The 26,052-nt window shown below is 26.9% G+C and overlaps 3 protein-coding genes across 5 annotated transcripts; 1 reads left to right on the top strand and 2 right to left on the bottom strand.

Moving 5' to 3' along the window:
- Positions 1-64: 64 nt before the first annotated feature.
- Positions 65-4,894, bottom strand: LOC122719729 (integrator complex subunit 8). 2 transcript variants are annotated; one of them, XM_043945804.1, is made up of 13 exons: positions 4,757-4,894; positions 3,920-4,131; positions 3,401-3,818; positions 3,075-3,312; positions 2,779-3,015; positions 2,462-2,707; positions 2,120-2,369; positions 1,630-2,040; positions 1,305-1,559; positions 988-1,240; positions 807-925; positions 392-741; positions 65-313 (listed from the first exon to the last, which is right to left on the bottom strand). In XM_043945804.1, the coding sequence occupies exons 2-13, from the start codon at positions 4,038-4,040 to the stop codon at positions 194-196; spliced, it is 3,018 nt and encodes a 1,005-aa protein (XP_043801739.1). In that variant the 5' UTR covers positions 4,041-4,131; positions 4,757-4,894; the 3' UTR covers positions 65-193. The 2 variants fall into 2 exon arrangements, with proteins under 2 accessions (XP_043801739.1, XP_043801740.1); XM_043945805.1 differs by lacking the exon at positions 4,757-4,894 and having other exon boundaries at positions 3,920-4,135.
- LOC122719730 (protein phosphatase 1 regulatory subunit 42-like) lies at positions 4,258-5,721 on the top strand. 2 transcript variants are annotated; one of them, XM_043945807.1, is made up of 6 exons: positions 4,258-4,418; positions 4,501-4,806; positions 4,882-5,116; positions 5,188-5,307; positions 5,371-5,505; positions 5,580-5,721. In XM_043945807.1, exons 1-6 carry the CDS (start codon positions 4,281-4,283, stop codon positions 5,711-5,713), a joined length of 1,068 nt encoding a protein of 355 aa, XP_043801742.1. In that variant the 5' UTR covers positions 4,258-4,280; the 3' UTR covers positions 5,714-5,721. The 2 variants fall into 2 exon arrangements, with proteins under 2 accessions (XP_043801742.1, XP_043801741.1); XM_043945806.1 differs by having other exon boundaries at positions 4,501-5,116.
- A 2,610-nt stretch (positions 5,722-8,331) lies between these two features.
- Positions 8,332-25,603, bottom strand: LOC122719728 (protein 4.1 homolog). Its single transcript, XM_043945803.1, has 15 exons — positions 25,389-25,603; positions 17,396-17,568; positions 17,158-17,305; positions 16,770-17,064; positions 16,318-16,656; positions 16,044-16,216; positions 15,782-15,921; positions 14,902-14,988; positions 13,712-14,425; positions 11,622-11,825; positions 10,946-11,053; positions 10,661-10,771; positions 10,091-10,195; positions 9,257-9,466; positions 8,332-9,147 (listed from the first exon to the last, which is right to left on the bottom strand). The coding sequence occupies exons 2-15, from the start codon at positions 17,552-17,554 to the stop codon at positions 8,968-8,970; spliced, it is 2,973 nt and encodes a 990-aa protein (XP_043801738.1). The 5' UTR covers positions 17,555-17,568; positions 25,389-25,603; the 3' UTR covers positions 8,332-8,967.
- Positions 25,604-26,052: the final 449 nt, after the last annotated feature.

Genomic DNA, 26,052 nt, shown 5'->3' with positions numbered 1-26,052 from the left:
TTATTAATTTTATGTTTTATTAAATCGATTAGAGTAAAAAATAAAAAGCTGTGATTGGTACAAGTTGTACATAGTAAAGGAGGGAGATTTGATTGTTTTAATTATCGATTGTAATTATAAATATAAAAATCCTTATATTTAAATATTATAAAATTAATATATATAATAATACAATATTTTTTGCATACTTTTATTAATAAACATATTGTTTTGCTAATGCTCTTAAAAATTTCGCTTTCCGAATGTTTGCTGCTTCCCTTTGTATTTCTTCATTATTATTAGAATTCAATTCCAATGAACCAATTACTTTAATCTTAAAAAATAATTAAATATAATAAATATAATGAAATATATGTAAATCTTTAAATAAATTATGTATATAATTACTAACTGCTAATTGTTTTCTATGATGTTCACCACGTTTTGTGTGTAAATGAATGAGATATTCAAGTATTGTAGTATCCCAAATACAATGATAATATGCATCCATAGCATCTGCTGGAGCACAACTTTTTTGATCACTAGCTGCCATTTTAAAAGCTAAAGTATAATCTACTTCTTCTAAAAATTGACATAATACAGCAGCTTGTGTATAACATTGTAAATGAGCACAACATTTAATCATACGTCTATAAACAAGATCATCAATCTGTGATCTTGGTACTGGTTGACTAAACAGATCACTAGATACCATAATAGCTTCTAAATAATATTTTATTGCACTTTCATAATATCCTAGAACTAAAAATATTATGTTATTTATTTTAGATTCGAAATATTTTAATATATATTTTTTTAATACAGACCAAAATTAAGATCTCCCATTAATCTTAACCAAGGAACATTAGTTGGATAATATTTTAAAGCTTGTGTTAATAATTGAAACAATAATTCTCCAATGCTTCTGATATTATAAGAATTAGCACTATAAAATTATGTTTATATATTATTTTAAAATAATATAAAATTTGTTATATGAAAACTTACTTTGGTACAACAGCAGGCCAAAGAGAAAGATACTGCGCATGTAATTCAAGACTAGATTCATCGCGTAAAACATTCCGTAAACGTGCTAATAATGAAATAACAACAGTAAGAACCATAGGTTCACGTAATCTACTAAGTGTACCTCCAATGCTAGCAATAACATCTCTTGAAGCACTACCAGTACTTGTTCCACTATTACCACTATTACTTCGTTTTTGTGGTTGATCTCTACTTGGGCCAAAAGCAGTTAAAACTAAAAATATAATTTTACATTATATTCTAATACAGAAATTTATATATGGCTTTTTGAGACTAACCCATATCCCATGCTTCTCTTGAAAATTTTCTTCCTGCTTTGTACTTAACAATATCTTGACAAACACTACTAATAGCTGCTGCAAATTCTGAATAACTAAAACGTTTTTCTAAACTTGTTAAATAATCCCATTCAGTCATATTTAAAAGAAAAACAGTGCAATATTCAATAATTTCTTGTCGTGGAATAACTTGATCTGTAGCTTGTAATGCTCCAAGACATTGTTTACATCTTGTAATTAAGTTTTCTGTATCACCTATAAATTTTTTTGTAATTATCTTAATAATAATAATAAAATAATCATGAAATTAAATGCATATACTTACATATATTTGTTGTTGGCCAATTGTGAAGGCATCTTAAAATTTCAATAAGTAAACATTCCCAGTTTACTAATTTACATAATTTAAATATTAATGTATTGCCACTTTGTGAATGTTGCTGTACTTCTTTTTCTAATACATTTAATATTTCAATTGCTCCTTCAAAATCTTTAGACATTACTAATTCTCTACTTTTTGCTAATAATACATATGAATAATCTTGAAGAAAACCTCTAGAAAGGGACATTACAACACTTTGTAATGGAATAGGTAATTCCCAACAACTATTCACTAACCATAAAGGTTTCATACGATGTTTTCCATCTAAATGTAATAATATTTCATGAATTTCATTAGTATCATATGATTGTATTAATCTTTGTTCTAATCCAAATACTTCTATTTTGGAGCTTTCTGCAATTTAAATTTTTTATAATTAGATTATGATCAATATTTTAAACTATAAAATCAATATTTATATGTTTATACTGACGAGTATATGTTATTAAAGGTATACCCCAATCATTTTTTAATAATAAATCCGGTAACTCTAATTCTTCAATAATAGCCGATTTTCTGATGATATCTAATTCTTTATCATTAAATAATGTCATATATAATGGATCACTAAGTATTTTGGAAGCAAATCCATCAATGTTACTTGTATGTACGAGATAAAGGAGATAACGTGAAATACGTGTTTTGTCTTTAATAGTAAGTTGTTCTAAAACATTTTCAAGAGCCTAAAACATTTTATTATATAAAAAAAATTTTATATGGAAATTAAAATGATAGATATAAATAATTTGTTAAACTGATAGAAAAGTTATCTTACCCAAAAAAATACTTCAATTCCTTTATTACCAGCTGCTTGTATTTCCGTTATATAATCACCAAGAATTATGCTACCATCCAAAATTTTTCTAATTAAATTTAAACATTGAATTTGAAGCAAAAGATCACGAGCTACTACAATTTTTCTATTAACAGATCCTCCTTGCACATCAAGTTCTAAATTATCTCTATAAACCTGAGGAATTTCTCTTGAAATGTTATCTGCTTGAAGAATTTGTAATATATTCTAAAACAAATGATTATTATTAACTCTTTGCATAAAATTCAATTTCTATAAAATAATATTTAAATATATACAGTATATTGATCTTTAATTGATGCTTGCAATTGCTGAGTAAGACTGGAAGTTATTCCTTCTATGGATACTTCGCATGCTAAACAACAACCATCTAAAGATTCTTTTCGAATTTTACAATACAACATATCTCCTGAATTATTGAAATTATAAAACAATTCTTTGGCTTGTATAATATGACGTTTTGCTTCTTGGTATTCTTCTTTTAACAAATGAAATCTTGCTAAATCATAATGTATCTAAAAATATTGAAATTAGTAATATAAAAAATTATAAAATAATAATAAAAATATCTTACTTGACATTTAAATTCTTCTAAATTAATGGAATACATATTTTCCCAATTTTGTTTAATCTCTATACTATCTTCAGATAACATTTGGAAAGTGTCAAATGATAACATTTTTGGACTTATATCTTTACTTTCAAGAACATTATTTAATACATTTATACTATTAGATACTTGAGCTTCTAATTTCCTAATTATATCATCTATTACACCAGGTGGTACATATGTTGATTCTTGAATACCTGGACTAACATATACAATAAATTAAAAAACAAAAAAATTATATAAAAAATATTATTATTAAATATATGAATATTTATTAATATTTATCTTACATATGAAGAAATTGTTGTTTTGATTGTTTATTATTTAAGGCTCTATAAATAATTGCTCTTATATGCCATCTATGATATAAAACAATTGTAAATAATACTTGATCTGAAATTGGATGTATTGTAAATTCAGGTATAGTTGGTATTTCCACAATTAAATCCGATGTTATATAAAGAAGATCTTGAAGTAATGTTAATTGTATTGGTAATGGTAATTTTTTTTCTAATACATCCAAATCCCATTTTAAATGAGCTGCTATTTTCAAAGAAAGAATTTTTAAAGCAAGATTTCTATGAGTCCATTTAATTGCAGTACTAGATTTTGCATCATTTGATTCAGTATCAACAATTTTTACTTCATTTTCCTTTTGTTCTGAATTTATTGTCATAAATTTAATTATTAAGTCCGTTGCTGAGGGATCTAAAAATAATTTTAAATAACTATAAGTAATAGAATATATCTATTAATAAATTTATATTATTTGTATCATATATAACAATTAAGGTTAAATTATTACTAACCAGGAGAAGGTTTTGATAAATGTTGTTGCAATAAAGACGGATTTAATAAAAATTCAAACCAAAGTATTGTATCAGGAGATATCGGCACAGTGCCTGGTCGTAATAAATCCACATCCATCATTGCATTATTTTTAAATTCATAACACAATCAGAAAAATTGTAATTTTATTTCTACTTTTTAGAACTTATTTTGAATATAATCTTAGATGTCGCTAAAATAAAATATAATAAACATAGTTATTAATGAAGAATATAGATGTCGTATGTAAAAGGCGCGTCATTCTAATAGTAAATGTTTGATCAATTATGAATATACTTATCAATTTGTTATATTTACATAATTTAAGAAAATCATATAATTATGGTAAGATTAACTGCACAATATATTGAGAAAAAATGCTCACAAGAGCAATTAAATAAATCTCTCGGTAAAAAAAAAAAAAAAGATCAATTATATTTAACTCATTTACGTATGAATAATATGTTTATCAGCAATATTGTAAGTTATTTTTATTGAAATAATAATAATGAAATGTAACTTTTATATATGATATATTGTATTATTTTATATATTATTTTAGGGTAATTTCGGTAATTATAAAAATCTTAAAGTAATATATTTACAAAACAATAATATTTCGAAGATAGAAAATTTACACTATGCACCTAACTTAACGCATTTATACCTACAACATAATATAATAAGTAAAATAGAAAATTTAAATTATCTTGAAAAATTGCAAACACTTTATTTAGGATATAATAAAATATTAGTAGTAGAAGGTCTTGAAAATTTGAAAAATTTAACTGTTTTGCAAATAGAAAATCAAAAATTACCTTTTGGAGAATCATTATATTTTGATCCACGAAGTATACTCGCTTTATCCGTAAGTTTTTTTATTATATATATTTATACACACACATATATATATATATGTGTATATATATATGAACTTTTTCAGACTTGTTTAAAAGTACTTAATATTTCTGATAATAAAATAACATCTCTAAAAAATATTAAAGAATTATATAAATTAGAAATTCTAGATGCTACAAATAATATTATTGATGATATTAATGATCTAACGGAGACTATAAATATCTTGATTTCTTTAAAAGATCTATCTCTACAAGGTAATCCTGTAACAAAATATTATAGATACAAGGAAAATCTTATTGCAAATAATGATACAATAAGTAAGTTTATTTATTTATATTTCTTCTTTTTGATATATATATTTTATATTTTAAACAATACTAACTTATAGAAACTCTTGATGGAAAAACGGTGACAGATGTATGTAGATGTTTTATGAAAAGATTTAAGATGAAAAAACATTTTTATCATACTAAAAAATTATTAAATACTGCAGATGAAGACATTACAAGTATGATTATTGATAATTAATTTATAGTAAATATAATTTTATATCAATTTTTACATATTATAGGTTCATTAAATTTACCACCTGCATTGAAAGCATCAATATCCAGAGCAATATTTCAACATCCTGATTCAAAATTGTCTACAATTACATCTGTAATTAATAAAACACAATCATATATATATCCATCATGGAAAATTGGTAATTTAAATGGAAAAATATTTCAATTATTCTCATTATAAATAAAAATATTATAATCTATTTTTTTAATTTAGGTGCAAATATTATAAAAAATGGTCGTATTACTCCAAAACCATTTTGGAATACGATTAAAATTAAAAAAACCAAAAAATCTAATCATGTACAACCAATATTAAACACTGAAATTATTAAATTACCACCTATTTAAATAATTTATTAATATTTTATTATACAGAGTATGGAATATGCAAAAAAAAAAACAAATTTTTTGGATTAGAGGTATTCTTCTTGTTTATTAATATTCTTTTTTAGAAAATTATTTCTAATTCATTGTATATTTCTTTTTATTTAATTTTTTTATAATTAAATATTAAATAATTTTTATATAAATCATTAATTATTGCCTGCATGCTGGAAAGTCGTGTATGAGATAAAAATAAAATCAATGATTAAATTGCACTGAAAAAATATATGGCAAATTATGTAAAAAAAGCGGCAAACTAATTACAATTATTTTGTACAACTTTCTAGCACTGAGGCGACATTTATATGTGCATTAACATAAAATTTTCATAATTGAAATAAAGTACATTAAAATTCATGCGTGTAAAACAATAATTCACATTAAATATAACAAAACGTGCACAGTTAAAGAGTTACGATTTTCTTATACATAAAATACTATTACATAATTATATATTATAGAACTATAATATTAAGTATAATATTGTAATTATCATATTATGACTAAATGAACCATAGAAAATTTATTAAAGTACAAAATACTATTAACTACATTTGTACACTGCTTGAAGATTTATATTTTATTTTTAAAGCTTAAGTTGAATATAATAAAGAATTTTTATCCTCTATATTATATCTTCAATAAGCAATTCTTCAAGCAGAGTTAATATAAAATTTTGATAAATATAAAATTGTACGAATAAACGAATAAATAAATTTTAAATGACACAAGCATTTATGATACATATTTGTTAGTCACATAAGCATGGAATGTTAGATACAATAAAAACAAATATATAAATAATGGAATTATAAGGTACAAGAAAATCAATATGTTCTTTAATATAATTTTACTGTTTTTTTTTTAATATCGAAACATAAAAAATTAATTTATGAAATTTGTAAAAGTGCTTATAAATAAAAGAAAAAATAAGAACTTACAAGAAAATACAATGGTTGAGCATATCTGAAATATAAATTAATACTATGAAATAAAGTGAGATTAATCGATGTATTTTGTAACATTCAAATAATTCATTAGTTGCCAGCATAAAACGAGTTGTAATATACAAGAGGAAATGCACTTCACACATAGATGATCTATGATATCCCTTTGCTCTAGAAATTTTTATAATTTCTTTTTTTAAATATTAAATTATATAATTATAATAATATTGATAAATACTGCAGAAAACATTTAATCTTTAAGAAAAATTATATAGTAAATGTAAAATTAAAATTAATTATAAAATTATATATTATATACCAATATTTCAATTTATTATATATTATGTAAAAAGTACAAAAAAGACATTTCATTTACAATCAATATGCAAATGTATGATTTAATATCATAAAATAAATGCTTTGTGTAAAATGCAAGTGTAATAGTAATGTATTAATAGCTTTTAAATAATATATGAAAGAACAAAAGCATATACAAGTCTTCTACAGTGTGATATGCATATTTTAATGTTGCTTCTTAATTACCACATGTACAATATATATGTGTGTGTTTATATGTGTGTGTGTGTATATATATATATATATACACACACACACACTAACATATACGCATACATATATGTTATATTAATACATAAATACATGAAGCAGTGGTATATATTATAATATTTATAACTTTATATATTTATATAACTTTATTTTCGCAAATTGCCTCTTAATAATTTTATTAAGAATGTAAATTCAGATTATCAGCCTTTCCTTTTTAGCAATATTTCTGTGTTGTTAATACAAAAATTAAATAAACTATTAAACAAATAAAATTTTATATGAACTTGTAGTTTTAAAACTACAAAGTTATAGCTAAATTTAGACATATACGCTGACCAATGCATCATAGCTCTTGGTATGAAGTTACATATATATAATTTTTTTATCTTAATGTTACTAATAAATCATATCATCTTTGAAATATATAGATCAAGAAAATCTACATAGTTTCCAAATACATATTTTTAAATTAAATAAAAGATGTATATAGTAATGTTAATAATGTATATTTTCTTTCAATTTACATTATTGAATAATTAGTAATACTCTAGTTAGGAAACTTTGTAGATCTCTATTTTCTGTCAATTAATCATAAATGTTTATGTATACATACATACATACATTTATATGTATATATTTTAATGTATATATTAATATTTAATATTTTATACTTAGAGAACTCTGACTTTGTCACAATAAACATCTATTTTGAAAAAGAAATTGTCACAAATAATTGACCTATACAAAAAATCATTACAGAAAAAATACATTTAAATTGTCTGAAACTTTAAAAAAAATTTTGTGTATTTCTTACAAGTATTATAAGTCTTCCATTGTTACTTTTTATATATTGATTTTTTAATGACTCATTTATATTATTAAATTCATTTATATCATTAAATTCATAAAAATTACATTATATATGTATATTATATTGTTTATATTATTAAAATGTATATTGATAATATAGTTACATATGTTTGACTTGTTAAAATGTTTTTTAAGACATTTTCAATTTTTTTATTATTTATTATATTAGGCTCAGAGACAAAGTTTTAAAAACAGAAATTTAAATTATAACAAAAAAATCTGCAAAAGATTATAAAAAATTAAGCTCATAAATATTTTTTAATATTGTTGAACAAGTCTTGGATTATTTAAATAAACTTTATATGAATAATTTAATTAATACGCTTATTATAGACAAGACATTGCATGAATATCATGATTTTATTATAATGTAAGTTTATAGGGCACTCTGTCATATGTTTATAGTTATAAACAAATTATTTTTCATTTAGGTACATATATAACTATGTATACATAATATGTATAATATATATTTATGCCTCTGTGTATATAGACAATACATACTTTGAATATGAACACTGCAGTTTACGTACCATGACATTCTTTTTTGTAATAACTTGATTTTTAATCAAGTTCAAGCTCATAATATTGGGCAACATTTATTATAAGAAATACATTTTAGTTATTAAATGCAAATGTTATTTTTTTATTGCCTTATTTTGGCAAATTATTTAAGTGAATTTTGATGATAGTAAAACTAAGTTAAATCATTTATTATACATTATTTAAATGCATATCAATTTAATTTTTTATTTTATTCTTTTTTAGAATTATAAGTCTTTTAGACAAAGAGTGCCCTTTATTTCTTACAAAAGTAATTTTTGATCAGTTACTTTACTGCGCTGTTTGCTGTTGAATTTCTATTTTTTCTACTGTCATATCAGGATTCATTGCTGTTGCCTCTTGAATTGCTTCTGCTAAAGCTCTATCATGATCAATTGGATCACCATCTGATTGTATTGTAATTTTTTGTTCTACACGAGTTTCTACAACTCCATCTCTTTCAGTTTTATACTAAAAATATTATAATATATGCATTTAATTATATTATAGCAATAATCATATTATAATCATATTATAGTATATTAAAAATTAATAATTATATTAAAATTTGAAATCTTACCGTTATCGTTTCAACAGTACGAGTTTTACTAGATATTGTCTGAGAACTAACTATTTCTCCAGTTGCACTGTACATACCATCTTCACTTTCAACGGCTACTTTTCTAGTTTCAGTTGCTACTAGTGGAACGGTAGTAGTTGTTGTTACATTACTCTCTGGTTCTCCTTTGTAAATATGTGTTTCAGTTTCAATAACACCAGCTGGATCACCCTGAATTTAAATTTATATAATAATATTTTATTTTTCAGAAAAAATTTTTATAAAACATTCAGTTATATATAATATGTTGAATTGATACTATACAATTATAATTGTATATTATTATTATTTATAATTTTATATATATATATTATTTTATATATATAAGTATAAATATGTTAAATAATACAAAGAACCAAAGCATTAATTCCTTGTTAAAGTATTATAAACATTATGTTATTCTTACAAATTAATAATTAATACCTCAAAACCAGGGTCTTTGTATATAATTAATAATAAGTAAATTAAGTAAATGAAGTTTTCTACAATGATTGAATGTTATTTTTTATGTCCTTTTGAATATTAAGAAATGAGTATTAAAGAAAATATCAATTAAAAATATTTGATGCATCTTATGTATTCTAATATAAATAACAATATTAACATTATAAATCATTATTACAAGAATTTTTAGATTATTTTAAAATTTTACTATTTTAGAAATCTTTTTTGTAAACATATTTAAACATATACCTTGATGAAGATTTATCCTCAGAACTAAATTCTTTAAATTCTTAAAATCTTGTTTCTAAGAGAATATAACTTTTAATTGATTATAACAACCCTAAAAATTACCTGATAATATTGATTGTAGAAAGCCTGCTGATCATCTTCAAGGTCAATTGGAGTACCTGAATCATCACTGCTTGAACTGGATGTACTGAGCCTTCGTGAGAACAGCTACACCATGCATTGTGTTAACCAAGCCGAGAAAATTAATTACAAAAATAAAAAAAAAAAAATAATTTAAATGAAAAATAGCACTAATTAAATTTTATTAATCAACCAATATCCTGAATGAATTAAGTTTTATTCATGTACATGTAAATTGTGATTCCTTCATTTAAATAAATGATATTGTGATATGCATACTGAATGTGCATATGATCTTATTTTTATTCCATATCTATATGTATATTGTACAAAAAATGTCAGAATTAAGATGCTATAAAACCAAAAGCTTCATAATGTTACATGAATTTCCATCAATATTAAAGAAAATTATTTATATATGTGCAATGATTGTACTAGCATGAAATATTCTAATGATTTAATGTTAAGATCAAAAACACAATATGTGATTTACATAAATGCTACATGCTTCATCCATTAGTGGCTTGGCATATATTTAAACTAAATTATTACCTGTTCACCAGAAAGTACATGACTTGTTGTTCGAACTTCTTGAGTTACTACTCTTTGTTCTTGTCTTGTTGCACTGGTTGCTGTTGTATGTGCTACAGTTTTTTCCTCTACCTAATATAAAAAAAATATAAAAAAATAATTCTAACTTTATAGGAAAATATAATGTAGAGAATATATATAAGAAAATTCAAAATATTGTATGAATAAATAAAGTAAAATTATAATTAAGAAAATATTTAATGTGAAATTTTGTGAAAAAGAAAAATTTGTAATAATATTACAAACCTGACTGGTTTTTTGATTTTTTTCAAGATCCTCGTGCATTGTAGCAGTACGTGTAGTAACAGCAGTTGCTGTCATGTATGGAGCTCTACCATCATCTGATGTCTCTGCCTAAATACAACTACAAGGTAACTAAGATCTTATAATAAAGCAGCAATATATATATACAAAATTACAATAAATGCAAGAATTTGATATGTTATTTTTTTAAATATGTAATTTCAAAATGATCAAAAATTTGTTTATATAGAAATCATTGCTACTTACATTAATAACACATTTGCTACATGCAATACTCAATAGCTAAAAATTATATAATCTACAATCTACAATACATATCATAAAACTACTTAATAAACTATATTTCAATATATCAATATCAATTTGAATAATGTAATAAGTTGGAATTAATAAAAAATTTTTCAAAAGGATATGGATAGTGTATATTACTTAAAAAAATATAAAATAAAATTAAATAAAAAGGAATTGAATTAAAAAAAAAAAAGAGAAAAAATATAAAAAGATTAATGAATACTTTGAATTTTAAGTTTTTAAATGAAATGCAAAAATGGTTAGAATGTTTAATATTTTTTTCTTATACTTTTTAAAATTAGTGAAACAATTATATTATTATATATTTATTTTAATGTATCTCAGATAATTGTGAATGTTATATCACCTTATTAATTTGTGTAGAAACAGTTACTTGGCCTGTTCCTCCAGGAGTAAGATCTTCCACTTTTTCTTCTATATTTTGTATCACACCTTCTTGATCCTTTACTACTGATTGTTTGGTTGTTGTTTTTACTATTGTTGGGGTAGTATTTGAAGATAAAACTTTCTTCGTTTTTGAAGAGATTGGTTTTAATACATCTCGTATATCCTTTAAAATAGTATAGTATAATATAGAACTAGAAGAATCAGTGAACAACAATGTCACAGAATCAAATTTATCTATGTTAGGAAAGCAAATAGGACAATCTTGATTAATGTATGAAAAAAATGAAAAACATTCTAAAAGAATTGCTTAATTATATGCATTTTTATGATTTCTTTAATTAAAAGTCTATTCGAGCCATACGGACTCTCGTATAAAGAAGACATATTATCTAAAGTTCGAAATCGATAATCACTAACTGCTATAAATCGAAAAATCGCATGTATTTTCAATTATATACTTAATGAAGATAATAAAATGATCATAAAAAAGTAAAACTAGAAATTAAATTTTCTTCAGAATTAAAAATTTCTCATCTCAATTAGTTATTTCATCCCAATTTATGAGATCTATTAATTTAAATAAACTATAAAAATTAAGACATCATATCATTGAGGAAAATATATCAATAATACTTATATATATAGGATAATAATAAGAAGATTCTAATTAATAATCAAGCTTGATTTAAATATTCATTATATATATACTGAATTTATCACTTTCAGATGATTCAAAAATAATAGAAGGTATTATTTAATGATAAATTATTAAATCAAAATAATCACAAAAGATATTGTAAAATAATATAATAAAATATAAAATAAAAAATTAATGAAAAATTTAATTAAAAATTTAAATTTTTTATATATGCAACTTATATTAATAATAGAATAATTACAATGAAAAATCAAAATCAGGAAATTTTAGCAAATGGAATTGGATTTTAAGGATGATATATTTATATAATTATACTAAAAAAGAAAATAAAATTATGGAAAAAATGGAAAGAAAAAACTAAAAAAATAGTATAATATAATAAGTTATATACTCAAACTACTTATCCAAAATTATACAATGCAAATAGAAATTACAATAAAATTTTATTTATATAATTTCATCCAGAAATAAAGAATTCATATAACTGAATCGTTTGTATATTAATATAGTCCTATTGATACATAACTTTGTATTAATATATATATAATATATTCGTTTATATATTAGTAAAATATTATGTATTGTTTATTTTGACATAAAATGTATAATTGTTATTTAATTTAAATTAATTTAGATAACATTACCGATGATTTACATATCAGTTAAAATGTTAATTGAATATTTTAAATTTATTAAAAATTACTTCAGTTATATGAAATTTATATTCTATGAGCTAAAATATAAATAATCGTGCTTCTAAATAAAAAATATAATATTAAAAAAACAATAATTAAAATTAACAAAGGAAGCTAACATAATAAAATATGAAATAAAATGTAGTAATAAATTGCTAATGATAGCAATAAAAAAACATATTAATTACAAAAAGCAGTATTCTAAAATCTTTGCAAAAAAGATGATAAAAAATAAATACAAAATGAGAAAAAATTATTTATGATTTGTTTTAATAATGATTTCATTTCTGTTATTTGATATATATATCAATAAAATAAATAAAATATAAAATGAATAGTAATATAAATATGAAAAGTAATTTATGTAAAATTTGAAGAAATATTAGTTATGATGAACAAAACGTAAGTAATATAAAAACTCAATTTTTTCAAATCAATAAAATTCCAGAAATTTATGAATTAATAACATCTATATAATTTTTCTTACAAATTTACTTCTAACATCATAAAGTTCAAAATATTATTATAAGCAAACGAACAAGCAAATATTAAAAAATCTACTTATCTGAATCTGATTATTTGAATGAAAAATAGGTAGTAAGACAAATCAATGAACTCCTATTACATGAATGATTCAGTTATACAAATAGTTTATCCCTCGATGAGATCACATAAATATAATTCTTCTGTACTTACCTTTATTTTGTCTTTTTTTTCTTTATCTTTTTTTTCTGATGTTTCCTTATCTTTTTTTTCTGACATTTCCTTGTCTTTTTTGGCTGATGTTTCCTTATCTTTTTTCTCTAACTTTTCTTTTTCTTTTTTGTCTGATATTTCTTTTTCTTTTTTATCTAATATTTCTTTTTCTTTTTTATCTGATATTTCTTTTTCTTTTTTTTCTAATACTTCTTTTTCTTTTTTTTCTGATACTTCTTTTTCTTTTTTTTCTGATACTTCTTTATCTTTTTTTTCTGATGTTTCTTTATCTTTCTTTTTCAATTCCTTTTTATTAAATGACTTTATTTCATTGTCAAGAATAGCTATTTTTTCTGCCATTTCTTTTTCTTTTTTTTTTAATTCTTTTTTACTGGGCGATTTTATATCATTATTATCAAGAATAGCAATTTTTTCTGCCATTTCCTTTTCTTTTTTTTTTAATTCTTTTTTACTAGGTGACTTTATCTTGTCATTGTTTTCAAGGATAATATTCTTTTCTGTCATTTCCTTTTCTTTTTTTTTAAGCTCTTTTTTACTAGACTTTATATCATTATTATCAAGAATAGCACTTTCATTTATTAAATCGGAATTATTTAGATCATTATGGTTTTCTTTTTCGTTTTCATTTTGTTTATCCTTTTTCTTCTTAAATAGACCACCGGGCGGTAGGACCGCAATTCCTCCGACCGGTTTCTATAAGTAAATTCATAATCACACATTGCTTCATGCAAAGCACGATTCAACTCTATTGCTACGCTATTATTAACTATATTTTTTTACATTCTCTTGACATATATTTCATGCTAGATAATTAATTACGGTCTGCGCTCTCAAAAAATATCAATTATTATTTTGTTAAATAAATATTTTTTTTATTTTTATCTACAAAATTTACTTGTAACTATGGTATATTTCTTTAAATCTTTTTTTAACATATAATATTATTATGTGCATGCGAACATAAGCATTAATGCAATTAAATAGCATAATAAAATTTTAAAAAATTTGAGAATTCATCTTTGAGGCGATGGCCGTATAATGTTCGCAAAAAAAAAAATAAAAAATAGCAGCATGCATCGAAAAAAAGGAAAACACCAAATGGTCACATACATTAATATAGATAGATATATGTTGGTTAATGCATGATAGTTCCAGGTGAAATTCTATACCTTTTTGCCACGATCTGCATCATATTCTCCTTCCAGGCTACTGGTACTGCTAGCTGATGTTGTTCCAGCACTTGTTTTGCGTGTGAGCTACCGGTGTTAGTTAGGTGTCAGTTAGTTTTTATGGTTGAAGCACTAGGATGTGAATATTGAATTCAAATTTGTGAAATTAAATTATTACATACAAATGCCATGTTCAATTTTTTGGTAATAGTTATAAGATAAAATTTTATAAAATCTATAAATATCTAAATTTCTTGCAAAAAAATAAATTTCAAGTCTGTATGAATATATACAAGTCAATTAACTGAATATTATATAGATTAATAGAGAAGATTATTAATTTGTAATTGTCAAATAAATTTTCAAATTTTATATATGATTTTTAATTAATGTTAATTAACTTGTATGTGCATTATTTAATTCATTTTTATGATTTTGGAATAAATGTATTAAAATGACTAATGCATTCTACTATATCTAATACATGGCATACGAAAACTTATCAACATGCCATGACTACAAATTTGTCTGTTTAATTTAAAACAATAGTGCACAATGATTAACTTGGACTTTTTATAAAATATATTATTTTTTGGTTTTAAGTGAACCAATTGGTGTTCTACAATTTCTCCCTTTCATAATATAATTATCATTCCAGTAGTGTTTAAGAAGTTATGATAACAATAAGAGTATTTATATTAGTTGAATTTATTGTTATATTATCAAAATCTTAAAAAAAAGCTTTATTTGAAAGCGTAGACCGCAGAAATATTTCCTTTAAAATGATTTTTATGGAATAATTTTCAATTTGCATGACGATTTCATGCATCTTCTACTAACTATTACTATTTTCGGTATATGTAAGAATATTTTTTTTTACCTTTTCTTTTTGTTTTTTAATTGGACTAGGCCGTTGATCTATATGCTCCATATCAGGAATCATTTCAGGTTCATAGCTCATTGTATGCCTCTTACTTGGTTCTGAACCATAAGATTCAACTTGTTTAGGACCTCCTAATGCTGTATAATGCACACATACCTTTCAAAATCTCAATGTGATAACTTTGCAATAGCGGTATCAAAAGAGCACTTGGTATATATAGTAACTAAAATAAAAAATAAATATCAAAAAATATTTTTACCATCCATACTACGAGATGTAGGACGACGACCACTTAAAGATCTTTCAAATTGTGGAGGTTGTCTGTCAATGGGAGTCTTCTTCGTTTCGTAATGAGTTCTACCTGAATATCGGAAACGAGAGCCCAAATGTGGTAATAAACCTACTTTTTTTACAGGCTCAGGACTCATGAGCCTAAAAAATTAAATAAATAAATAAATATATAATATATTATTTTATGTCAATTTATATTATTTTATTTTGCAAATTAAAAAATTATTAAATAATTATTATACCTGAAGAAAGTATGGTGTTCTACACATACTTTCCATAATTTTTTTGCAGCTCTATGATTTGCTAATTTAAAACCAATTGTCGATTCAAATTGTTCAAATTCACCTGGTCTGATCTTTATATAAAAGTTATGCCTTTTGTACGAGATTTTTAATATCTTTGGCCAAGCAAACCTGTTGATTCTCAATCGATCCCTATAGACGAGAAGTCCAGATGAACATACACCTAACATTATATCAACACCTTCAGAGTCTTTAGCAGGATGAAGATCAACTCCATACATTGCTAATTTTTTTGCATTTTCGAGATAGTGAAGTTCCGCTTCTGCGGGTGTTTGACCTCTATAAATATACAAAAATTTTTTATTATTCTTTACCCAATAATTTACAATATTACATAATTAATTATATAATAATGTAATAATATAATTAATTAACTAATAAACGAAACTAACTTATGTGTTTTATGCAGATCCATTACTTTCTCCACTAACTCTGGAGTTTGATTAGGAGCAAATTTGAAATCCTTTAAATATGTGCGGCCATGTTCTTCTGGATCATAATCTCCGACCTCTGATTGAACTAAATATGAACCTAGAAGAGCGTGAGTTACAAAAGAACATGGCAATCGTCCTGTGATAATATCATTTCTTATTTGAAGACATAGTTGGTAACGAGTTATATCTTCTTGTAATTGGGCCGGATCCGGTGGATAAAATTTCACCTCGAAATTAAATTTCCATGGTTCGTCTGCAAAAGTCAAAAATCATCTGTAAAATCAACAATTAATTCTAACAATGATTACATAATGTATATATCGAAAGAAAGAAAATGTCTATGTACTTTTTATAAATTTTGCAATTCTTTTATCCAAATCTAACCAATTTCGTGAATCGTGCCTGTCCTCATAAATAAGACCAAAATAATCTTTTTCCATTAAATTCATACTTTGACATATCATATCAAGTAACTCTTGGCCTTTTGCTTTTCTCTGAAATAAAATCAATTTTTCATGCAATCTCGTTAAACCAATACATATTATATTTTTTTGACAGAACGAAAACAAAAATTGTTAATTTACATCTATATGAAAATCTTTCACTGTTCCATCCAACAATGTAATCCTTGCAAGAGCTGTTTTGCCTTTGCTGACTGGACTTTTCGTTGGCGAGTTTGTATCGGTTCCATTTTCTGCTGTTACTTCTGGTTGACCACCAGCAGACTTCTGTTCCTCCGGCATATTTCAACCCTGTACTAAAAAGATTCCGTGTGTCAATTCAACACATTGTACAGGAAGGATAAGGAATGAAATAATAATCTTCTAAATAAATCCATTTTCTTAATTGTCGTTTATATCGAAGAAATATCGCGTGTTGTTTCAATATATTCGAGTATAGATCCTGCCTAGACTCGAGGGTGCCATATAGAGAAATAATCAATATTTGTCGGAGCTGTTCGAGTTACATGTACCCCGTCTATAAAACGCCCTGGTCCTACCTCATTAACTAAGGAGAGAAAGAGAGAGATAAATAGATAAAGAGAGAGATAAAGAAGATTATTATGAAATACTTTGGATTTGAAATTGTTTTATATAATTTGAATAAAATCTTTTCTAATAAGAAATTAATTTCTTTTTTGTCGTAATATTTAACATTTATTTAACATTACTATACATTTTTATCTAATATAAATGTTTTTATTTTAAAAAGAATATTGTAAATAGAATTATATTTTATATCTCTATTGCATTCTGTAATGATATGTTCGATTATACTTCAATGAGTTTGTATAATCTTTGGAATCCATTCATATAAGATATGGCGAAAAAAAAAAAATATATTACTATTAGATTTCGTAAGAAGTTTGAGAACAAATAATAAGCATGTAAGAATATAGTTATGTAATTATCCGCAATAAAAACACGTGTGTACATTTATCACAGGTCGTTCGCCTTCTGACAAAGACAGATAGACAGGTATTCAAGTCCCCGCGTAAGAGCGATATCTCGATACAAAGCCAATAAAGCCGCGATATTTATAATGCCATGCCTATCAAAATATACAAGTCAGATATTATTAGACGCGATAAACCGGCTATAAAAATCATATCTGCTTTACGATCGATCGAAGAACGTGTTTCGAAGGATTTGATTGGAAAAAGGTTTCGAAGGGAAATGTATGTGTATAGAGTACATATCTGTATAATAACGCAGAAAAACGAGATTCAATTTTTAGAAATCAAAAATAATCGTGAGATAATATACCCGCGACCCTGACCGACACGCTTTGTCGACTCTACTCTACCATTCGAGTCGGCGAATACTGTGTAGATTCCCTTATGCAATGCCGGAGAGCAAATAGTAATTCAACCTCAATTGCATGGAATCAGAGCCATACTAGGATGTTGTTTGTCGTTGCAAATACTATTAACGCGGCAAGCCGAGAGAACGAGGGGAAAAACGGGCTCGCAACGATTCCTCCAACGAGATTTTCGCGATTTGTTTCAGGAATCGAAGCTGACCCTGTACGTCACGCACGAGCAGATGCACGAAGGAGAGAGAACTCTACGCGTATCATTAAACGGAAATCACGGTTTAACATTCAATTCGAATATCATGTTACACAACAACAAAACCCCATCGATCTCAACAAAAAAGTAATTATATAAATCCGGGCCCTGCTTCGTTGTTACGCAATGTTGTGATTAAACGCGAGAGAGAGAGAGAGAGAGAGAGAGAGAGAGAGAGAGAGAGAGAGAGAGAGAACAAACAAGAGAAAACAGCTCTGTAACGTAATACCTTGGTATAAAATAGAATAAACTTTCTATATCGATGATATAAATAGAATATCGATGATTAATTGAATCACAAGAAATTTAAATTTATATTAAAGATTCGAATATGTCTATGATTTAAATTTCACAGAAAAGACGGTAGAATTCATAAAAATAATGGTTAGTGTTGATTCGCAAATTCTGACGTCATCATCGCTAGAACAAAACGTTCTTCATCTTTACGAGACCGATGAAATAATATCCCGATTAGGAAATACGATGACGTGCCGGCCAATACTACACCTAAGCATATACTCTAATACGATTGACCAAGTTAATTCTTGACTAAATGGATCAACGATATTCCAGAAATTCTTAGTAAGAGGTATATGCGCGCTCGATGCATATGCGCAGATCACACTCAAGATCCCGATAGATATCAAATAAGCATTTAAAAGTTAAAGCTGAATCTACGAGGCTGAATCAGCGAGTAGAAGAAACCGGTCGATCGTCTCGTTTTGCTAACGGGTCAGTTGAAAGTTTAAAGGCCTGCTGAATGGAGCGAGCAGGTCTGAAAGAATCCGCTTTTTTCGCCAACGTCGCGAGAGAGATCCTTTCAAGAGATGCGTGGGTTTCATTTGGTCATGCGTCAAAGAGAGCTTATTGTAAACGAGGGTCGCGTGATCCACGGCACACGCCTACATCGATCTATCATGTGTACTACACGGTTGGTGACGTTACGTGAACACATCTCATCCTCTGTGCGCATTAAAGAGCTATCGTCTTTAATGAATAAATTCATATCTCTCACAGCGCGGAGTAATTTTCGAGACGTTGCGTTGGTTTAGGCTAAAAAAAAAAAAAAAAAAAAAAAAAAAAAAAAAAAAAAAAAAAAAAAATAGAAGAAATTTCACTCGGAATTTATAGAATCGTTTCTTTTTCAAACATCGAATTTATCAAACTAAAATAAATAAATTCTTAAACGATGTGGTAAGAATGAAACAAAAAAACACAAGTATATTTATTCTCACGCACCTGTTGCGAAAATAAATTAATTGCGAAAATAACTTGGATTTAATAATAAAGTCTGCAAAATTTTTTTGCAAAAATTAAAAAAATATTGGAAAATATTATTTCGAAATCCAAACGATATAAAGCGAGCTTAACGAAATCCAAGCAAACGATATATTAAGCTGCGTTTTCCAGTTAACGGAATCTCAATCTCAGTTTCAATCGTCGATCCAGATTAAGTGTCAACCTATACGCCACATCGAACATTGATACGCGGATAACGGATCGATGATTCCGCAAACCGTATCCACGGAAGAGGACGAAGAGCACGGAGGATTCATTAGAAAACAGTTTTGCATATGCATGCACGACTGGGTTTATTAGCCTCGTGGTGGTAGTGTTTTGCGATCGTACGTGAATGGATACACGTTGACTCCAATTCGAGCAGAAGCGGACGCGGCATTTAAATCCCTCGTGTCGACTTCAACATAATACCAGTCCTCCGGCATCGCGTGTGCGACATCGTGTAGCGACGAATCGATGAAAAGCCCAGCTGGGTTCTTCCAAAGAACGCAAGAAGCAAGAATGGGGAATCTCCACGGTGGGATGTTTGATCGATCGACGTTTCGCATTGTACATCGCGGTCGGATATTTGCGGACTAATAATTTTCCGGTTGGCAAAAACAGCAACAAACGATCGCTGAAACATAGCCAAACTTAGAAATCAGGTTCAAATGGTGTATTTCTATAATAGCTTTCTATTACCTAGAAACGTGCCTAGTTGTACAACTTGCACGATTAGAAAGAACAACTTTCTTTTTTTTTTTTTTATACCAAATCATTCGATTTTTAAAGCGATAAAATATTCGTCGATTCGTTTCGAGAATAGAATGATATCATTGGTTGCTATATTATTTTCGTCCAGGCTACACGATTTTGTTTGAAAGAAAATCTTTCAAAAAAAGAAAAATCAAAATCTATCCCAGTTACTTCGACGAGTATTTGATTCGAGAGAAATTAACGAGAAACGGGAACAAGTTTCTCGTGCGTGAAAATTATGGTAAAAGGGAATGTGACGGAAGATGAGGGTGGAGAGCTCGTTTTGTACGAGATGATGGCGGTATAGCGGTGATTTCCGTAGCGGGTACAAACACTGCCAGATTTATTGTAGAGCCGATTCATACGCGAGGGTGCGTACTCAAGTTGGGACAGTTTTTATCGGGTGTCGTGCAGACGCGTCTCGTTTCACCGATCGCAAGCAAGGGGTTCCCTCCCCGCGTTTATCTCGCTCTCTCGTTCAACCCTTTCTTTCATCGGGTTCGCAACGGCATTCATCGTAGGTCTTCCTCTGTCGCGAGTTTCAATGGTAGGAATTGAAGGGGTGAGAAGGCAAGAGCGGGAGGACAGACACAGAAGGCGAGGAGTATTCTTTGATGCGTAAAATTAAAGGGTTGAGATCTGTAAAAACGTCGTCGAAAATTTTACCAACCAGAATTCCACCGATTCTTCTCTATTTCACTCGCTGAATTCACCCCTATGTTCTTCCCCGCGCGGTTTACGCGCAAATTTATCCACCTCGAAGAACGACCAAACACCTTACCCTGTAATTTCAAACCACAGAATTAACGAGCGATTATGTTTTTTTTTTTTTTTCGATCTAAAGAGTAAGACTTCGTGTGTTATCGAATCGAGAGACGACGAACGGTTCGTACTTTAATTAAACACTCCACGCCACCGGCCCCCTTGCGTATTTTTACACGAGGATACGTTCACAAGTGTTCCAAGGGTCCCTCTGTTACGTGCATGTAGAATTAAAAAACTCGAGAGCTCGTCATCGATGAAAAAAATATAATACACGCTGCCTTGGTCGCGTGTCACGCACCATGCCGCATGACTCACTTTTAATTTTAATTACCCTGTAATTTATAATAATTTCAAGAGTTTGGTTACATACAGCGCGATTAAATTTTAAACTTGATTATATCGTTATCGATCAAAACTCATACAATCTGTTTTCTCTAAATTCCTCCAAGTTTCATGACAGAATAAATGCAATAAGAATTTTTGCATAGGAACGTAAACGAAACGTAAACGATCTTCTGCTTCTCTAGTTTCACACAGTGATTTAATGCCATAACAATGGCCATTTTTTTACGAGTGATTTTTCCCCGCGTAAACCGAGATAATTAGCCGTGTCCTACCACGACGCTGTTACACCACGTCGTTATTGCGCTCTTCTTTTTCACGGTTAAATCGTTCACCGAGCCTAGCATTACCATGTTTCCCGTTTATGAAAAGTTTCCCCATTTCTAGAAAATGTCTCACGTCCCTGATTTCATACTTTTTCTTCGATGGTCGAGTGCGAAAGTGACCGATTATTTTAAAAATGCACGAATCTCAGGCTTTCTAGGGGAAGAACGGTAAAAAATAAACGCGATTCGACGTAAGTACCGCGTGGTTTCGTCGAGGAGAAAATACGTTTGCCGATTAGATGCGGCAAGCGGCCATGACGGAAATAGAAAAAGCGAAAGAAAGAAAGCACGTATCTCGTTGATTACATGCGCGATTTAATCAAAGCACAAACGTTGCGCGAACGTACGTGTGTTCTATGTGAATACGGAGAAAAAACTCGTAAAATATTTGAAAAAATTTAAATCCATAGCTTAAAATTACGAACTATGATGTTCTATATTGATTTCTCAAGTAAACCTTTTTTTGAAACATCATATATTTAATAATTTCCATGCCTATATGCGTTTTTCTCAATTAATTTTATTATTTTATATTTGTATAAGAATTATTCAGATTCAGAATTCAAAAAAAAAATTCAACTCCATATCTTTGAATGCAGTTCTTGCAATGTAGTAATTTACATTTTATATGTATCGATATATATATATACAATATACGTGTTGCTCTGAATACAAATAGTACAAAGAATTAGACGGAAGGCTATTTAAGTTGATGGTAAATTGCAATTCCAATCATAGTATAACGAAACACGTGACGATCATAGCCACGCCTTGTTCGCATTTATCCTCCAAGTTTCTTTCGTGCGGTGAACGCCGATACTTCCGGCGATTGCTTTACGGAAGACTGGTACTACTACGCGAATGTCAGCCAGCCGTACAATTAAATTTTACGTGAATCGAGCAACCACGCGGAGCACGCTTACTTGTAGTACGCTAACAGGTGTGATACGCTTGGCGCAACTGCTATTACAATTTAGTCGAGATCTTATTTCGGTTGGTAGACCTTGATAAAAATACCATGTGACTTATCAATAAGTTGATATCTAATATCAACAAATAGAAAGTATTATTTGATAAATTTGATAAAAAGAACGATTATCATACGCAATGAATATTATTTATTGATACACATCGCGCGCTTTTAGTTTACTTTGGATAATATTTATCAGGCATAGCGAATAAATCGATAAATGTAATATTAAAAATAATAAAAACTTTATTCTATTTTCGATAGTTTGTTGAATTTATATTAGATATATTAGATCACGACGATGTTATTATTTTCGTAAAATTTTATTTCATTATTTTGGAATTACCAATCAAAGATTGCTAATCAGATATTCGTTCACATGCACCATTTGTTGTATATATGAGAAAACCGCATTATATATTATATTTTACAAAGGTGTGTAAGCTTGGTTCCCCCAAGTTCATTGTAACTTTAGTCATGTCGTGTGTTACCTCCTATCAGCGTCACACCTCTCTATGCATTGCCAACGAGTACACTTCCTTGCTTTGGTTAACGGTTATATACCGTTTGTGGTAATAATTTTAAATACACTTTAGAATCTATATTTAGTTTGTTTATACGTTATTTGGTTTAACTTGAAAAAATTAAAATGAATAAAATATTTTTTAAAACTCTGTTATTGTATAAATGATAATAAATTTTGTTATAAATAGAATTTTTATAATATAGAAAGAATAATAAATATTTCTCTTGGAAGAATAAAACATTGTAGAAATGCATAAAGAATAGTTCCGATCGATTATTGGCAAGAGCTAGAAACGTGAGATTAATGTAAATTTCAAAAAAGCTGGCGTCTTTGTGACAAAGTGTATAATTGACCTAATTGCTCGTAACAAGCACTCACTGGAAAATGACGAAATCCCGAAGCTTAAAGTAAGTTTGTAAATGATGAGATTGTATGATTGCTTTTACTTTCAGAAATACAGTGTATATATTTCAGATTTTAAGGATGAACTTTGAATAATAGCCAGCAAATAAATTTTTATATTCTTTTTGTATTAATTAAATATACAAAGAGAGAGATAAAGTAGTATTTGTAGCAAAATATTAACATGTATTTTTTAAAAGCATTTTATCCTCAAGATCATAAAAGACAGAATACGATAGCAAATTTTTAATCGATAGACTATAAAATTCAATTATTTTCAATCATTAATATCAATTATTTTCGTTCTCTGTAATAATAATAAACTTTTCAGTTTTTGCTTAATAACGGATTTCCAGTGGATTCTGCGCGTTTCGTTATATCACAATTTCCGAGAGAATGGATGATTTTTTTGAAGAAATATAATACATGGTATGCAAAGAATGCATTCGTGCGTTCTATCTTGTATGTATTGATTCTACGCCTGTCAAGATTTTTACATTTGATCATATCCATAAATTTTTTTAAATATTACTGAATGTTATATATTATATCACTGTTAAATCTAATAGTTAATTTTTTTACAAATTTAAACAAGCAACATAGTATTTCACATGTTGCACGATGTAATATTCATGCAATTCAGAGAAATAAATACTGACATGAAACAACGTATATCAAAAATTTCTATCAATTTGACTAAGCAGATGTTTTGTATATGTTGATTGAAATATAACGCACATTCGTATAAATATTATATATGTCATAACTAATGCATATATTAGCCGATAAAATATTATTTCTTTCATCACATATTTTAATATCACTGGAGGTTATGTGAAAAATATTTATCTCTCGTATAATATTAATTTTTAAGCGAAAATTTGAATAAATATTTATAATAAAATAATAAAAAATACGCTACATAAAAGTTATTATAATTATTACTATCATTAATGATAGTAAACATTATATTTCAAAGCGTAAATTCCAATCCATTACATTCAAAGTACGAATGTTAATAATTTCATAATTAATATTTTGGAAAGTTAAATATTATTAAAAGAATTTAAAAGAATTATATTTCAGTATGTCATGAAGATAATACACGTATAATTGAATTCTGAAAAACTATAAAACTTACCTAAGATAAAGACGCGATTCTTTTTTAAATGATGCACTACGATAAGAAAATCGCAGATAAAAATATAATAAAACAAAATGCACAAGATTAAAGCACTAATTGTTTTTTTTTTCAACTAAGTAACGCAGTATTTCTATTATAAGCACATAAACAATTTTTGTTCCAATTCTAACGACAGCTACGAATACGAAACAGGTTCGTCGAATCGCGGGGCGACGCTGACTGTGACCACGGCCCATACTAGCAGCATTTTCAAATAGTCCCCTGACAAGTACAAGTATTATTGGTTACATACCTTATTATTTTCAAATTCTTCGTTCAACAAGTGATTACAGTTCATGGAAAATGTAACTAATTGGAAAATTTCCGTAATAGTAACGCACCATCTAATTGCAACCGTAAGCACGACAAATACGGAACTGCTTTCGATGTTCTTACGCGAGTCAATATGGCTGACTACCTAGGAAAATCAGTTTCTCTTATGACGCAATCAAGCGAGTACGCCCAATCTAAACACATTTTCTCCACTAGATAGCAGCAGTTAGGCAGTAATTTTAACGGTTGGTAAAAAGAAATTCCAATGATCGATAAAAGGAGAAATTATAAACGAAATTCTCTATTAAAGAGAAATAAGTAACAAACAAACAAAATATAAAATAGATTA

The sequence above is a fragment of the Apis laboriosa genome, unplaced genomic scaffold (genome assembly GCF_014066325.1).
Source record: "Apis laboriosa isolate Shangri-la unplaced genomic scaffold, ASM1406632v1 scaffold9_cov152, whole genome shotgun sequence".
Taxonomy (NCBI): domain Eukaryota; kingdom Metazoa; phylum Arthropoda; class Insecta; order Hymenoptera; family Apidae; genus Apis; species Apis laboriosa.
Note: the sequence above shows the minus strand (reverse complement) of the source record. Positions and strands in the feature narration are given on the sequence as shown.